General features: G+C 47.6%; 1 protein-coding gene across 2 annotated transcripts in view; it reads right to left on the bottom strand.

Moving 5' to 3' along the window:
- Positions 1 to 16,422, bottom strand: part of ALPK3 (alpha kinase 3) — a 53,851-nt gene that overhangs the window by 26,327 nt on the left and 11,102 nt on the right. For both annotated transcript variants that reach the window (XM_082648921.1, XM_082648920.1), the window contains 2 exons: positions 8,108 to 8,225; positions 6,294 to 7,521 (listed from right to left, as the gene is read on the bottom strand). In XM_082648921.1, coding sequence (XP_082505047.1) covers positions 6,294 to 7,521; positions 8,108 to 8,225 — 1,346 coding nt within the window. The remainder of the gene's footprint in view (positions 1 to 6,293; positions 7,522 to 8,107; positions 8,226 to 16,422) is intronic.

The following is a 16,422-nucleotide window of genomic DNA, read 5'->3' as shown; positions in this document are numbered from 1 at the left end:
CCGCTCACCACAAGGAGACCCGCACGGCAACAAAGACCCAACGCAGCCAAAAATAAATACATAAAATAAATATATTTTTTTTAAAAAGTCATCAAGTAGCTGCACCATGCATTTAGCCCAAGTTTTTAGTTGCATTCAGTGGGAGATACAGGGTGGATGGTATTTACTCCATCTTATCCAGAACTGGAACGACCATAACCACGATAACTAATTTAACATTCGTTACTGTATTCTCTAGTTCTGGATTTCTAGTTGGTTCATTTTAAAGTCTCTGCCACTTTTTATAGTTTCTAGTTCTCTGCCGAAATCTTCACTCTTGCCTTTTTATCTTCTTGAATATAGAATGTATAGTTCTAGTTTTAATAGTTCATGTCTGATAATTCCAAAACTTGGAATATATTGTCTGCTGTTTTTGCTAGCTCTTTTTCATGTTTCTTTTTTTTTTTTTTTTTTTTGCCATAATACGCAGCTTGCAGGATCTTAGTTCTCCAACCAGGGATTGACCCAGGGCCACAGCCGTGAAAGTGCTGAGTCCTAACCACTGGGCTGCTGGGCAAGTCCCCCTTTTCATGTTTTCCTCTCTTTGTGGGCCTAGTTATCTTCATTTAGGTGCTGAATATTATATTTGAAACATTTTTCAAAAATAATTTGTGGCTTTAGATGATGTTATCATCCTCCAGATGCTTGGGAGCAAGGTATCTTGAACCACCTTAATCTGATTTCAAGGATTGAGATATTTCTTGGTCACCCAGGTAACTCAGAGTTAAGCCTCAACCCCCATGAGGGTAATTTGCTTCTGGTTCCCTTAATCCTATGGTACAAACCTTCAGGGTTCCCAACCCAAAGACAAGGGGGTTTATCAGGGCTACCACCCTTGAGACCATGGGCTCCAATTCTGGTCTCCCAAGTCCCTTGAGGCTGTCTACAACACTGCTGAGTCTCTCATTCTCCCCTTCTGGAGTGGCAAACAACCCCAGGACAAAAGCTATGCCAAAGGCTGAGCTCACCATTCTGGATTTCCATCTCTTCCCAGATCCTGGGCAAGTGATTCTTCACTTTGTTAGCTCTCCAGTGCCTTCAAGCAGACATTTTAATATTTTGCTCAGCTTTATTAGTTGCCCTCAGTAGGAAAGTTGGTTGGAATTATCTAACCCAGCATTACTGGAAGCTGATATTCAAAAAATGTTAGTTCTCTCCCCTTTCTGTCTCACTCCCAAGACTGGGAGCGAGGATAGGCAGGGGACTTCCTTGGCAGTCCAGTGGTTGAGACTCTGTGCTTCCAATGCAGGGGGCATGGGTGTGATCCCTGGCCAGGGAAGTAAGATCCCATGTGCTGTGTGGTATGGTAAAAAAAAAAAAAAAAAAAAAAAAAAAAAATTTTAAAGAAATTTTTTTTTAATTTAAAAAAGATTAGGACAGGCAGGTGTGCATTCCTACCTACCACTTACCTTGCTTCATGCTATTTGTCCTTCCCAGAATGTCTTCCTTCCTCTCTTTAACCTATCTAATTTCTTTTTATCTGGGGATATTATGGGCATTCTTTTTTTTTTTTTTTTTTTTGCGGTACGCGGGCCTCTCACTGTTGTGGCCTCTCCCGTTGCGGAGCACAGGCTCCGGACGCGCAGGCGCAGCAGCCATGGCTCACGGGCCCAGCCGCTCCGCGGCATGTGGGATCTTCCCGGACCGGGGCACGAACCCGCGTCCCCCGCATCGGCAGGCGGACTCTCAACCACTGCACCACCAGGGAAGCCCTGGGCATTCTTTTATATTAAAAAAATTATATTCGATGTTTTTCTACTATGGTATTTCCAGTAATAAACCCTATACATGCTGCCAACCGGCCTCTTCCCAGATGCCTTCTCTCGTGACTGCAGACCACCCCACTCTCCGTCCCTAGAAACCTACTGCAATAACATTCACCACAGCCTCTTTGCGCTTATGGTTTGGTACAAGTCTAATACCCTGGATTCATTAGATAATTTCTTAAGGCAACGATCATGTCTCTCCTCAAGCCCCCCTCCCTTCAACAGCTCTCAGAAAATACTTATATTCACGTAGTCTCTGAAAACCAAAGCACCCTAATCATGCAAGGAGAGTTTCCGCATATTGAGACGATCATCCTCAGGACATACAGGATGTAAAGTACTGTGAGGTCTCAAGGCGTTCAGCAGAGCCCTTTCATGTCTATACCACCCACTCTGAGGATTTGGGCAGATGGGGCATTCCACCATATCCCCAGGCTCCTGTACCTCAGCTCCAGAGATCTGAGCCAGTCTCAGAGAAGATCTCAGGTTAGGGCACTAAAAAGCAGCCTTTGAGGAAACTGAAGGCCATTCACCAAGTACCTTAAGCAAGATTGCTTCTGCCCAGGGAAAGAGCTCCCTGAATAGCATGGCTGGGCTCAAGGAGAGGGTCCCTGGACATTCTTAACAACCCAAGAGGCCTCAGTTTTAGCACCTGCTCCTCATCCATATATCCAAGACGAAAGCCTAACTTGAGCTGTCAGAGATGCCCCTTATTTCCAGGACAGGAAATCAAGACAGTATAGGGAAGCAGCAGCAGATCCCAGAAGCAGAGGCCTTTAAAATATCTAACGCTAACAAGAGGCATGCTGGACCCATATGGAGAAAATAACAGAGCTTAAAAAGAAATAAGAGGGAACGTCCAGTGGTTAGGACTCTGCGCTTTCATTGCCGAGGGCCTGGGTTCAATCCCTGGTCAGGGAGCTAAGATCCCGTGAGCTGCGCGGCTCGGGCCAAAACTTTTTTTTTAATTTAAAAATAAAAAAAGAAAGAAGGCTTGAATGATAGAAAAAAATACCATGCTCCTGGATAAGAAAGCTAAATATTAAGATATTGATATTTCCAAATTAATTCTTATGCAGTCTTATACTTAATGCAGTCTCAATCAAAATACCAATGGTATAGAGACAGAAAGCAGATTAGTGGTTGCCTGGTCGTGGGGGTGGGAACAAGGATTAACTGCAAAAAAGGAACAAGGATCTTTTCAGGGTGATGGAAATTTTTTTTTTTTTTTTTTTTTTTTGCGGTACGCGGGCCTCTCACTGCTGTGGCCCCTCCGACTGCGGAGCACAGGCTCCGGATGCGCAGGCTCATAGGCCATAGTTCACGGGCCCAGCCGCTCCGCGGCATGTGGGATCTTCCTGGACCGGGGCACGAACCCGCATCCCCTGCATCGGCAGGCGGACTCTCAACCACTCTGCCACCAGGGAAGCCCGATGGAAATGTTTTAAAACCGGATTGTGGTGATGGCTGTACAACTGTGAATTGTGTACACTGGTCTGTACATTTTAAATAGGTGACTATTATTGGTGTATAAATTATACCTCGATCAAGCTGTTTAAAAATAGAAACCTAACAAATTTTACTAAAAGACCATTCAAAATTCAAATCTGACTAGTCTTCCATGAAAGGATGTAATATGCTTTTGATCTTGTTAAAAATAATTCATCCCTTTTTGAAAATGTAGTTTTTTAAAATGGTGAATATAAGGATACAAGGTATAAAAAACAATGTTATCTGGGAGTTTGGAAAAATTCAAACAATGATTCTAAAGTTTTCCTACAGGAATAAACAAGAGAGAATAGCTGAAACATGTTTAAAAGAAGCATAAGAGGGTTGCTCTGCCAGAAATGAAAGCTACAACAATTAAAATGAGATCATCCTGTTGTAAGAGTCAACAAACAGATTAATGGATTATGATCGATTGTATATATGGGAACTAAACTAGGCTTTAGTGGGTATAAAATTAGTGTATAAAGAAAGAATCACAAACTAATAGGAAAAGGTTGAATTTGGGGGAATACTTATTAACCAAAAATTGAGCTAGAGACTGATACCATGCTATACACACAAATCAATTCCAGATTAATTTAAAAGTCAAATGAAGAAATTCAAACAAAAATTATAAAAATACAGATATATATTTAACTAACCTTGGAATAAGGAAGAAAAGCATAAACACTATTGAAGAAATGGTTAAAATATGCATATTGGAGCATCTTACATAACCACTAAAAATGAAGTTTTTCAGATAATTTTCAGGAACCATGAAAAACTGCTCATGAAATAATGAGAAGTAACAAAAGGAGAATATAAAACTGAATCAGAATAACAATGTAAATCAAATTTTTAAATAACAAAATACATATACAGAAAGATTGGTAGATATATCAAGATGTCTTTGGATGGTAGAATTATAGGTGAATTTTTACTTTTTCCTTTCAGCTTTTAGAATTTTCCCCCATATTTTTTACTATGGTCATGCATTTCTTTCATAATCAAAAAAGATTTTTTAAAAAAGATTTGGTAGAATGAGAATATGAAAAACCAATCAAATTCAGCTACTAAAAAGCAACAGCTTCAAAAATACATATAGCTGTTAAATGCATTTTTCACATGTATGATACATTTCACAATTTTTTTCAGTACTAAAAAAAAAAAAAAAAGCCACAAAAGCTCTTTGCAGGAACAGCAGAACCTCTACAGACAGCCTCTCCTGTGCCTGCAGTGCCCCAGCCCATTCGTCCCACCTGCAAGAGGCAAGGAGGGCCTTGTCAGGAGGATGCAGCCATTCTGGCTGTGGTATTCCCCACCGCTGTGGGCAGAGAAGCCAGATTCACTCACAGACTTGGCCGCCAGCCTGATCTCTTCCCAAATGTGCTCCCTAGGGGCCCATGAGGGCCATCCCTACCATATGCTCTGCTGTCCGCATGTGGAGCGGCCCCATCTGGGCTCCTAGGAACTCACCACTGCAGCTGCTGAAACCTCCTGAGACCAGGCATGAGAGGCTGAGAGTCATGAACAGATTCAGAGAGTCTGGTTTGAGGTTCACCCCACTCCAAAGACCTCTGAACTACCGTCCCCACAGACTAACCTCAGTACCCTCAGCACACACTGAAAGAAAACCATCTCCCCTGGCCACCCTTGAAACTGGTCTCTCCCTCCTGCCCCCATGAAAGCTCTCTGTGTGGGAAAGGCAGCCCCTCCAGGAAGCATCCTTTTCCTGCTGCCCTCCAGGAGGTACTGCAGCAGCTTGTCCCTCATGTTTCCCTTCACTGTTCCAAGAAGCCATCTGTCTTCTGCCTTGACCCCTGTGAAACACTGCTTTCAGCTGCTCCTCCTGTCTCCTGGGACCCATGCTCCTGCTTCCTCTGCCCCAAGAAACAATTTCATCTTAGTTCCCGCCAAAATGCTGTCTCCACTTGGGGTTGCCAGATTTAGCAAAGAGAAATACAGGACACCCAGTTAAATCTGAATTTCAGACAGACAACCAATCATTTCTTAGTATAAGTATATCCCATCTATTTTATCCAACCCACCCCCAGTCTTGATACACTTTTTCCTTCTGCCCCACCATAAAACACTCCTTCTCTCTACACTCCTGTGAAATACTGCCTGCCCTCTGCCCCTGAAACATGAAACACTGACCAAACGGGATAAACTGTTTTCCTTCTGTTAATCCTCTCAATTCCGCTCCCCTCTTCCCTCTTCCCCTGCCCCCTACCCCCATCAAACTCCTCAATGCTGCCACCTGGATGCCCTCCCCTCCCCTGTCTCCACACAAAACCTCTGTCCTCTGTTGGCTACCTGATCCCCAGAAGAATGCCAGCACTCCTGTCCTCAGGGAAAACAGTTTGCCTCTACCTCCCACCACAGTAATGTCTCAGACCTACTGCCATTTATTTCGTTCTTAGCATGCACCAAGCCCTGGGCCAAGCACCCTGATTCTCACAGCAGCCCTTTGAAGTAGGCACTGTTTCTATTAAGGTTTTATGACTTGCCCAAGATCGCACAATGTAAAGGATAGTCAGATTTGCACATAGGTATACCTGACTCCGAAATCTTAGATAAAATCCCAGATCAAGTCAGAATTTTCTGGACAGTGGATATTTTTTCAATCTTCTACTAAGCACCCAGGTCAAGACCCACTGCACACTACAGACCACTCCTCAGTCTCCCCATTCTCTTTCCTCCCCAAAGAACATCCTCTTCCTCCGCCCCCCTCTGCGACATAGTCCCCTCGGCAGTGAACTTCCATGTTGTCAGAGGAGATGGTCACAGTCAGGCTGTGCCGCCCACACGCCTGGCATCTGGGGACTGCCTGGGGCGAGGCCCAGGCCTGTGGTCCCCTGCTCCTGGCCAGCACTCCACCTCACCCCACCCCCTTCTATAAATATCCCACTGCTCACTGGCTGCCCAGCTGCTGCAGCAACAGTTTCCATGAGGTCATCTTTCCCGAGCGGCCTCCGGGCACCCAACACCCACACTTACCTTTCCTGGAGTCCTGTGGCCTGCTTGCCCCTGCAAGGGGCTGTCCTGGGTGCTCTGTCTCCGCCGGGCGGGGGGTGTGGGCACTTGGGCAGAGGCCTGAGGCGGGGCCTTCCCTGAGCTCTGAGCCCCAGGTTCTGGATCTTGACTTGGGGAAGAATCAGGCTTGCAGCTGGTGGTGGGCTCCCCTTTGGACTTCGGAGGAGCAAATCTCTTCCTGTTGAAGGGCCTAGTCTGCTGGGGGGCTGAGGGCGTGGGCTGGCCAGGGACAGCAGGTTCCCTCTCACCTCTGGCTTTGCTGGATACCTTCCCTGAGGGCAGCTCTCCAGGTGTACTGCCCCGGGGGGTCTGGGCCCCCTCCTCCCCCTGAGGCTTGTCTGCCTGGGTACTCTCCAGATACATGTCCTTCAGGGAGAAATACACTTCCTGGTCTGGGCCTGGGACAGGGGCATTCTGGGCCTGGTCTTGAGTACCCACAGCAGAGGCTGGCTTCCTGGTGCCATCTGCTCCGGAGGATCCAGGCCCCTGTGCGGCCCTGCCCCTCGGCTGGGTCTGAACCTGCTCCATGTCCATGGGCCCCTGTGTCCCACAGGAGTCAGGCTTGTCTGAACTGGGGACACAGTTTTCAGAGGAACGGTGGCTTCGAGCTGCCCTCTCTACCTCTGGCTTCTGCACACCTTGCTTAGGTTCCTCATCTTTCTTTTTCTTCTTGGCCCCAGACTCCTTTTTGGGGGCTCTTTGAGGCCCCAGCTCCATGGCTTTACAGATGTATGTCAACAGGCCATGCTCCCCAGCTTCCCCGTTCTCAGGGGCAGCCTCGCCGTTGGTGGTCACCTCTCCGGAAGCAAAACTGTTGATCAGGCCCAAACCTGGGTGCTGACCAGGCTCCGTCTCTCCCTCCTGCCAAGCCACCGGTGTCCCGTTCTCGACCTCCCGGGTGGGGGACGAGGGGACTGGCACCTCGGCCCCACTCAGCCGCCGCTTCCGCTGGAAGCGGTCGGGGCTGAGCTTGCGCAGGGTGTCGGCCTCTTCCACGGCCTCCTTCCCGTGCTTCCAGCTCTTCTCGATCTCACGCATCTTTGCCGCAGCCTTGCGCTTCAGCTTGGCGAACCAGCGCTGGTGGATCTTGTATTCGGTCATGGTGCCCACCTCCAAGACCCCCGAGCAGGACACAATTCCCTTGGCATTCTGGGCAGAGGCCTGGTAGATGGCGGCATCTTCTTCTCGACACCTAGAGGCAGGAGCATGAGATGGGAGGCGAGAGCCCACAATCCTCGCAGCCAGAGCCTCGCAGAGTTGAGCGCCCCGCCCCACCCCCTGCCAGCCCTGCCCCGAGTGCCACGCCCCACCTCCGATAGCACCACCTCCAAAATTCCCCACTACAGCTGAGGAAACTGAGGCTGGCAAGAGGGTGGGAGCTGGCCAAGGTCATGCTCTTCCAGGACAGATTAGACTTGGGGCCCAGGAGAGCTCCCTTCAGAAGCAGGTGACCCACACAGCCCCTTGTGAAGGAAGGATGACACAGGAGCTTTTTTGGGAAGCTGACCTCATGGAAAATGTTGCTATGGGTCAGGACCCCCTCTGGTTACACTCAGCTCTCTGGCTGTCAGAGATACTCCCGCCCTGGCCTTAGGAGATCCCAGACACTGGCAGGCAGACACGCTTCAGCAGGTGGCTCAGCTTAGCCGCAGAACCCCGCCTCCACCCCCAGATCCTGTCTGGGCGTCTTCATCCAGCTGACTCCATTTCTAAGGGCAGACGTGGGCCATAGGACCTTCAGGAGGGCAGAGAGAGCAGAACAGGCCCCTCTCCCTCACCTGTAGAGCTGCAGTGTGTGGCGGTTGCCCTGATGAGTGATCTCGTATTTTGGCAAGCCACAGTAGCGGTCCAGCTCTGTGTCATCCTTGTACCAGGTCACCTCTGGCTCTGGGTATCCTAAGAGGGAAGCAGGAGATTGGGTTGCAGGGAGACCAGTTCCAACGTAGTGGGAGCAGAGAACAGGATGCCATGGCTTCCCCAGACCACCTGAAGAGACTGGACTGGCCCACCTGCCCCCGGGGCTTGTAGCAAGAAGAGGGCTATCATATGGCTCAGCTTATTTTTCGAAGCTAGGCCCTGTCAAAGCCTAAAACTGTTCCCCTTCAGCAGCTGGAAGGCAAATATAGAGGAGAAACTGCCTAGCTTCTGGTAAGAAGGGAGGCAAGGAGTCTCCAGAAAGCTTTGGCTGGTAGTAATAAGCTTCCTTTCTTCAGTGGCCTGTTCTACATCCTCAACAGTAGTAACAGCTCTATCCTCGGAGGTCTCTCACCAATACCCAATATCAACACCACTGCCAAGAGCCCTCCTTCTTTCATTCCAGCTTCCTGAGCTGTTAGTATTATTTGATGACACAGCTAAAACATCCATCCATCCATCCATTCATCCATCCACCCATCCACACCTACTTTCCCAACCATTCACTACTGTGAAACTGACTGAGGTATTTTCCCAGCCCCTCCTCTCTGGATTTCCAGCCCTACTCACAAAGAGTTTCCTACTGTAAAAGTCACATGTCCCTTCTTCCCTGGACACTTGGCTGATTTGTCCAGTAATGGACACATAATCAGTTAATCTAATCCAATTCTTTGATCTAGTATTTGGGAATTGGAACCTAGAGACGGTCTACCCTAGTGTCTGGAAATAACTTGGAAGGGGTACAGCCATGTTCTGCCACATGGACCGAGAAGCAGACAAAGCTGGTCGACGGTGAGATGGAAAATGAAGTTGATGTTCAGGATAGAATAAGAAAAAGGAGAGAGAGACTTCTCTGGTGGTCCAGTGGTTAGGAATCCACCTTCCAACGCAGGGGATGTGGGTTCGATCCCTGTTCAGGGAACTAAGATCCCACATGCCGCGGGGCAACTGAGCCTGCACACCACAACTAGAGAGAAGCCTGCACGCCGCAACGAAGACCCAGTGCAGCCAAAATTAAAAAAAGAAGACAGAGAGAGTCCCAATATCCTTCCAAATACTGGCTCCATTCCTTGCCTGGGCACAGCTACATTCCTACTTGTCAATTCCATAAGAAGCCCATCTAAGCCTTACCAAAAAATTCTGCTTCATTTCTTAAGCTGACTCCAATTAATTTGCAATGTTTATTAGACATTAAAGACTCCTAACATATATTCCCTTAGGTGTGTGCTGACTGCCAAGCAAGGGTTATGAAGATATAGGAGCTTGACAGACAGCTCTCTGCTCTCAGGAAACCGACTGTACTATAGAGAAGATAAGACAGGTCTCCGCACAAGGGAGGGATGCACCTGTATCTGGGTACACATTCTCTGTCTTCCCTACTGTCTATGGATAAGCTACCCCCATGCCTATCTAAAGACACCCTCACTGCATCTCATCTCCTCTTGCCTCATCAAGGACATCTCTCCAACAAGCATTCCTCCTCTCCTGCATCATCAAGCTTTTCCTCTCTTATATCATTCCCATAAGTATACAAGCCTCTGTACTGTCTCCCTTCTTTTAAAAGAACTTTCTTTGACCCCACGTCCCCCATTAGCTCCTGCCCCCATCTCTCTATTCTCTCCTTTATAGAGAAATTCTTTGGAAGGGTTGTCTGTATTCACTGTCTTCACTCCGTCTCCTCCAATCAGGCTTTTGTACCCACCGCTGCGCCAGAATTGCTCTTGGCAAGGTCACCCATGAGTCACACATCGCCAAATCCACTAGCGTTTCTTAAGCTTCGTCTACCCGATCTATCAGCATTGACCGTCCCTTCTTGAAACCTTTTCCTCTCTTGCTCCTGGATGCCACTCCTTCTGAGTGCCTTTCCTACTCCACTGGCCACTTTTCCTAATCTCTTTCTTCCACTGCTCCCCCACCATCACCACCTAAGACTATAAGTGTTAGATAGGCCAGGGCTCAGGCCTCAGAACCATTCTCCATTCTCTAGCCATAAAACCTAGGGGATCTACTCCTGTCCTTCAGCCTTTAAATAGCTATATCTTCCTGACTCCCAAATTTGTATCTCTAGCCCAGAACTAGAACTGGTTCTTATTTCTGACTGCGTACCTGACATCTCCACTTGGAGGTCTAATAGGGATCAAACCTAACAAGTCCCCAACCAAGCTCCTTATTCCCCTCTCCAAGCCAAGTCCCACATATATCAGTAAAGGGCAAATTCATCCTTCTAATTTGGCTCAGGCCAGAAACCTGGAGGCAATCCCTTATTCTTTTCCTCACGTCCACTCCATCAGACGATTCTATGGGCCCTTCCTCCAGACTGTATCCAGGATCTGATCACTTCTTGCCATTCCCCGCTGCCAACCTGGTCCATCACCATCATCTGACACCTCAGTTTCTGCAACAACCTCCTTGCTGATCTCACTACTTCCATCCTGGCCTCTCTTCAGCCCATTCTCAGCACAGCCAGAGTGAACCTTTTAAAATGAAGTAAATAAAGTCAAGTGATAGCACTCCTCTGCTCAAAACACCCTAGTAGCTCCCATGTCATTAAGGCCCTCGTGACGTGGGCCGCGCTAGCGCACCGGCCTCAGCTCCTCCCGTTCTCTGCCTTGCCTGCGGTACCCCTGCCACACGGCCCTGCTGGCTGGCCTCTGAAAGCAGGTGAGAATCACATCTGGATTCCTCCCGCCTCTGTTCACACATTCCCTCCTTGGAGAGGCCTTCCCTACCAGCCCCTGTGAAACAGCGACTCTGTCTCCCTGGAAACTCTTAGCCCTCTTACTATGTTTCTTTTTCTTCATAGAATGCATTGCTGCCTGACATATTATACCCTGATGAGGTTGTTGGTTTACATCCATCTTCTCCAACTCCCTGGGGAAAGAACAGCTCCATGACTCATCCGTGTTATTCGTGCTATGTCCCCAGTTCCTAGAATAGTGCCTGGTATGGAATCAACACTCGTTAAATATTTATAGGTGAATGAATGAAGCAATGCACTAACGGCTCAGGGTACAGAGAAGGGAACGAGCACCTCTGGCTGGGGAATCAGGAAAGGCTTTATGGCATGAGCAGCATTTGAAATGGCTGTGAGGGTGGGTAGAATTTCAGAAAACGTGGGTTCAGTGCCTGTACTTCCCCCCTTCATAGCACTAATCACAATACTGTAACTGACTATCCCCTTGTCTGTCTCCCCTCCTAGACTTATGTCCCATGTGAGTCAGCATAATCTCTCCTTCACTTCTGTATCCCTACCACCTAAGATGGCACCTGGCACAGAGTAGTTACTTAATAAAAATAAAAATCTGCTGGATGAGTGAGTAAATGAGGAAGGGAATAAGTGAGCAAACAAGAGGTGAGTGGGAAGGGCATGCCTGACAAAGGAACCACAACAGCATAGTGTGGGGTGGAAAGCAGAGGACACACTGGGGAACTGTGCACAGGAGTAGGGAGCAAGGGAGGTGAGGCTGCAGCTGGGTCAGCTAGGAACAAACTCTGGGCAGCCCTGACTGTAAAGCGAGCCCCATGTTTCCACAGTGAGCTAAAGCCCCTGGTTACATCACCGTGCATGTCCTCACCATCCCATGGGGTGATCTCATTCCTACAAGGGCCAGGCTCAGAGCCTCCCTGCCCCATGATCTGCCCAGTCAGGCCTCAACCTCCAGGGCATCCGAGTCCAGTCAGGCTGTAGCGAGAGGGCAGGGATGGGGCAAGAAGGGAACGCTGAATGGAGCCCACAGCCACAAGGCTGGGGCTTCAGCCCCCATGCCACCTTTTGGTGCCTCTTCACTAGGTGGGGGCCAACCTGACAGCTTAGGGCTCCACGGCAACAATGGATTCTGGAAACAACTTTATTTGGGGAGAAAACATTTCTTTGTGCCCTGGGTAATAGAACTGTATTCTGAAACACACAAAAGCAGGGGAGGTCCTTCACTCCCAGCTGCACACACACGTGTGCCCGTATGTGTGCCCACAGGCTGGCATGCACGCATGCACACACACACACACACACACACTTGGCCCTGACCAGGAGAGCCCACAGCAGTACTGAAGCCTGAGGCCTTCCCTCTTCCCCTTCCTACACTGACACCTCTGCTCCACAGCCAGCATGCCTGAGTCCAGAACTCAGCTCGGAGACTTACAGCCTCATCCTAACTGTTCCCATTTTGGAGAAGCTCAGATTCAGGAGAAGAATAATGATGAATGTAAATTTAGAGGTTTCAAAGAGCTTTCAAATATAAAATTTCATTTGGTCTTCATAACAAACCTGTGAAAACAATTGTGAACATTTACTGAAGACTTACTATATGCCAGATACTGACCTGTACATTTTTCATGTATTATCTCATCTAATCCTCTCATAAATCCTATGAGGAATGTACTGTTATTAATCCTCAATTTAAGGAAGAGGAAATTAAAGCTCCTGCCCAAAGTCATCCAGCTGGTACACAGAAGAGCCAAAATTCAAATCCCTCTCTTCTATAAAACAGGTAAGGCAGGTGTTTGAATCCCTTTTACACAATCCCTTCCTTTTACACAAAAGGAAGATGAGACTCAGAGAAATCAAGTAACTTACTCAGGGTCACACAGCTGGCACATGACAAAGCCCTTGGTGTCCTTTTCCTTATTCCACTGCTCTTTCCCTTGGGGACTCTGGGACTAATATGTAAGTTTCTGCCCCCAGCAGTCATTATTTTAGACTTATTTCTCTAAAAGTAGTTTCTTCAAGAACTTGGTTCTGTCTAAAGGCTAAGTCCCTCTGCCCAGTTGTCCTGACACACACACACACACACACACACACACACACACACACACACACACACACAGGCTAAGATAGAATCTACAACAGAGTTGAGGAGAGTGGGGGAAAGGGGTCACCATGCTGGACAGAGATGGGCAGCCTCAAGGAGGACAGTTGTACTCTGGCCAGAGGGGCCCCTGGGGGAGACAGGAGCCAGAAGGTCCAATCAAGGCCTGCTATCCCCCATATGCCCACTCTGAGAGGGGAGAACCCCAGGGTCATATACCACTTCTCCAAGTCCCGAAGGGCTTCCCTCAGAGCTCAGCCAGCAGGGGCACTGGCACAGACTCCTCTTCCTCACCTGGACTAGATCCTGACCCACCACGAAAGCATCACCTACTCCTGGCAGGGCCCTGCTTAGACTGACTCATCACAACCTCATTCAAGGAGTGCTACCAGCAGGGTGGGAGGAAGTGAGGTCACTCCATCTCCATGGGACGAGCCAGGATCACCACACCAGTCTCATACAAAGGCCAGTCTGAGCCATACACCCATCCACGATCCTCCATTCCAGATAGGGGCAGAGGGGAGACCCAGTTTCTAGCCCTGTTTCCTTTGTTCTCTGATCTTTCTGCATAATGCTTTCCCCTCCCCCTGGCCCCTCTCTTACAGTCTACCTTTTCTCCTTGTTAATTGGGAAAGGCTTACTTACCAAGTGTACTATGGCGATCACAGAGAATTCTTTCTTAATCTGCTACAAAAGACTCAGGTAACCTGAGATTTTTTTTATATACATGGGGATGAGGAGGGAGGAGGAGGGAACTAGGTACGACAGTGGACTAAGGTGTGGATGTTAGAGATAGCTAGAGCCCTAGAAATCTTACAGCCTTACTCAGCAGAGTCGTAGATCTCATCATGGCAGGTGCTCCTGAGCAGAAGACCATGGGCCTGGCTGGTCATCATGAGACATGGGTATTATGGCAATTGAGGGGATAAAAGTTTGTTCCTTTGAGTTGGGCTTGAGACAGGGAAAAGCTTACTCCCATGATGACCTTGAGGGCATCCAGTAAAATACTCCAAGACTCTGTAAGTCAGACTCATGTCGGCTTCAGCATGTTGCTCTCAGAGTCCATGGCTACAAAGGACAGATTGGAAGAAGGCAAGGAGGGAGGCCCCCACAGCAGCTGCTGTTGTCAAGGCACTGAAGCTGCAGCTGCAATGAACAGGCAATGTGGAAAGTGGAAAAGACACTGATTTTGTTGTCCACACAGTCAGGGTCACTGTGGTCATACTGGCAAATATGTACTGAGTGCCTTCTTCGTGCCTGCTCCAGAGGCACGATGTGTCAGGTGTGTGCTCTATCCCTCAGATCTCACGGTCTCACTGGGGAGAGAGATGGACCAAGAAGCTGTACTGTGAAAGACAGAGTAAGAGCTCTCTGTGGAAATGCTGGAGATGACCTCCTGGAAGATGAGCTGTTTGAGCTGGGCCTTGAAAGATGATAAGGAACTTGCCAGGCTTCTAGGTAAAAAGGCAGCATGAGCATACCATCTATTTTCACTCTCTCACCCAAAACCACTAACCTACACTAATGAGATGTTTTTATTTAAAAAAAAAATGTGTGTGTGTGTGTGTGTGTGTTTGTGTGTGTATATGTAGTATATATATAGCCACTAAAAAAGGGGAGAATAAGGGGAAGGAGAGCAACAGGAACAACAACATTTTGAAAGCTGGAAAGCAGATGGACAAGTAGAAACTGACTTAGCAGACCCAAGACAGCTTAACCCAATGAGAAACTGAGAACTACCCTTTGAACACCAGAAAATCCTCAAAGGGCATAGGAACTGGCAACCAGATATCTCTGGAACTGGGGGTAAAGGGAAAGAAGGAAAGGTAAAAAGAGGTGTGGAAAACAGTCAGATCTCTGGATCCCCTCACCCACTCCATACCACTGTGTAACTAACTGCTCCTTCCCCCCACGTCCAAAGATGCAGTTTAGTAACTGGAAAGGTAAAACTTTGCCCTGAGGGTAAGCCAGCTCGGTGGAGGGCATAAATATTCTATGGAAAAACGAATCTATAAAATAAATGTTTGGGCTTCCCTGGTGGCACAGTGGTTAAGAATCCGCCTGCCAATGCAGGGGACACGGGTTCGAGCCCTGGTCCGGGAAGATCCCACATGCCAGGGAGCAACTAACCCCGTGTGCCACAACTACTGAGCCTGCACTCTAGAGCCCACAGCCACAAGTACTGAAGCCCACGCGCCTAGAGCTCGAGCTCCGCAACGAAGAGTAGCCCCCGCTCGACGCAATTAGAGAAAGCCGCGCACAGCAACAAAGACCCAATGCAGCCAAAAATAAATAATAAATAAATTTATTTAAAAAAAATAAATAAATAAATGCTTTATGCTGAGAGCCCACCCAATCCTCTCATCTGCATAGCTTCCAGAAAACTCAGGCAAGACACTAGAAGAATACTCACTAGGGAATCTGGCTAGTCCAAGAGAAAGGAACTAAAGAAACTCACTTTGTCAGTTCCCAACTCTAGTGGTGGCCAGGTCACCCTAGAGTGAAGACCCAAGGTTTCAGGCCCCTCCTACTTGCTCAGAACTTCCAATTCGCTTTTTAGTCTCCTGCTCTTACTCATTATCTGACAACCAAAGATTCCTAGATATCTGAGGAAAGCCTATAAGCAGGAGATTCAGGACCAAAACAATTAAAGAGAAAAAAAGCAAACTGGAAGAAACACAAACCATGCAGGAAACGTTTAGAAAACTATAATTACCAGTATCAGAGAGTTAAAAGAAAATACTACATTCATGAAAAGAACAGGATGTTCTAGAAAAGGATTAAAAAAGAGCTCTTATAAATAAAAAACCCAATAGAAAAGTTGAAATATAACACTGAGGAAATCTCAGAAAGAACAAAAAGACAAATAGATGAAAGGGAAGAAAAGATAAGAAAATAAGAGAATGAGTCCAGGGGAGCAGATATGCACATAACAGGAGTTCCAGAAAGAAAGAACAGATAAAACAGGGGGAAGAAATCAACATCAAAATCATCTCAGATTTCTCAGAACTAAAGGCCATCAGTTTCCAGACTGAAAGCATCCAAGCATGCCCCTGGATGAAGACACCCGTAACAAGATACATCATTATGAAATATCAAAACACTCTTAAAAGCTTCCAGAGAGAAAACTGGTCTCATGCACAGAATCAGGAATCAAACTGTCTTCCTGCTCTGAACAGAAACACTGGAAGCAGGCAGTGTAGTAATGTTTTCAAAATTCTGAAGGAAAATTATTTTCAACTTAGAATTCTATACCTGGCCAAACTCTCCATCAAGAGTAAAGCAGGGAAAAAAGACATTTTCAGACAAAAGTTGTCTAACATTTACTTACCATGTACTCCTCCTAGGAAGCTACCAAAACAAGGATGTAAATT

The sequence above is a fragment of the Grampus griseus genome, assembly GCF_964374135.1.
Source record: "Grampus griseus genome assembly, chromosome: 2".
Taxonomy (NCBI): domain Eukaryota; kingdom Metazoa; phylum Chordata; class Mammalia; order Artiodactyla; family Delphinidae; genus Grampus; species Grampus griseus.
This window is presented reverse-complemented; position numbering and strand designations above follow the sequence as displayed.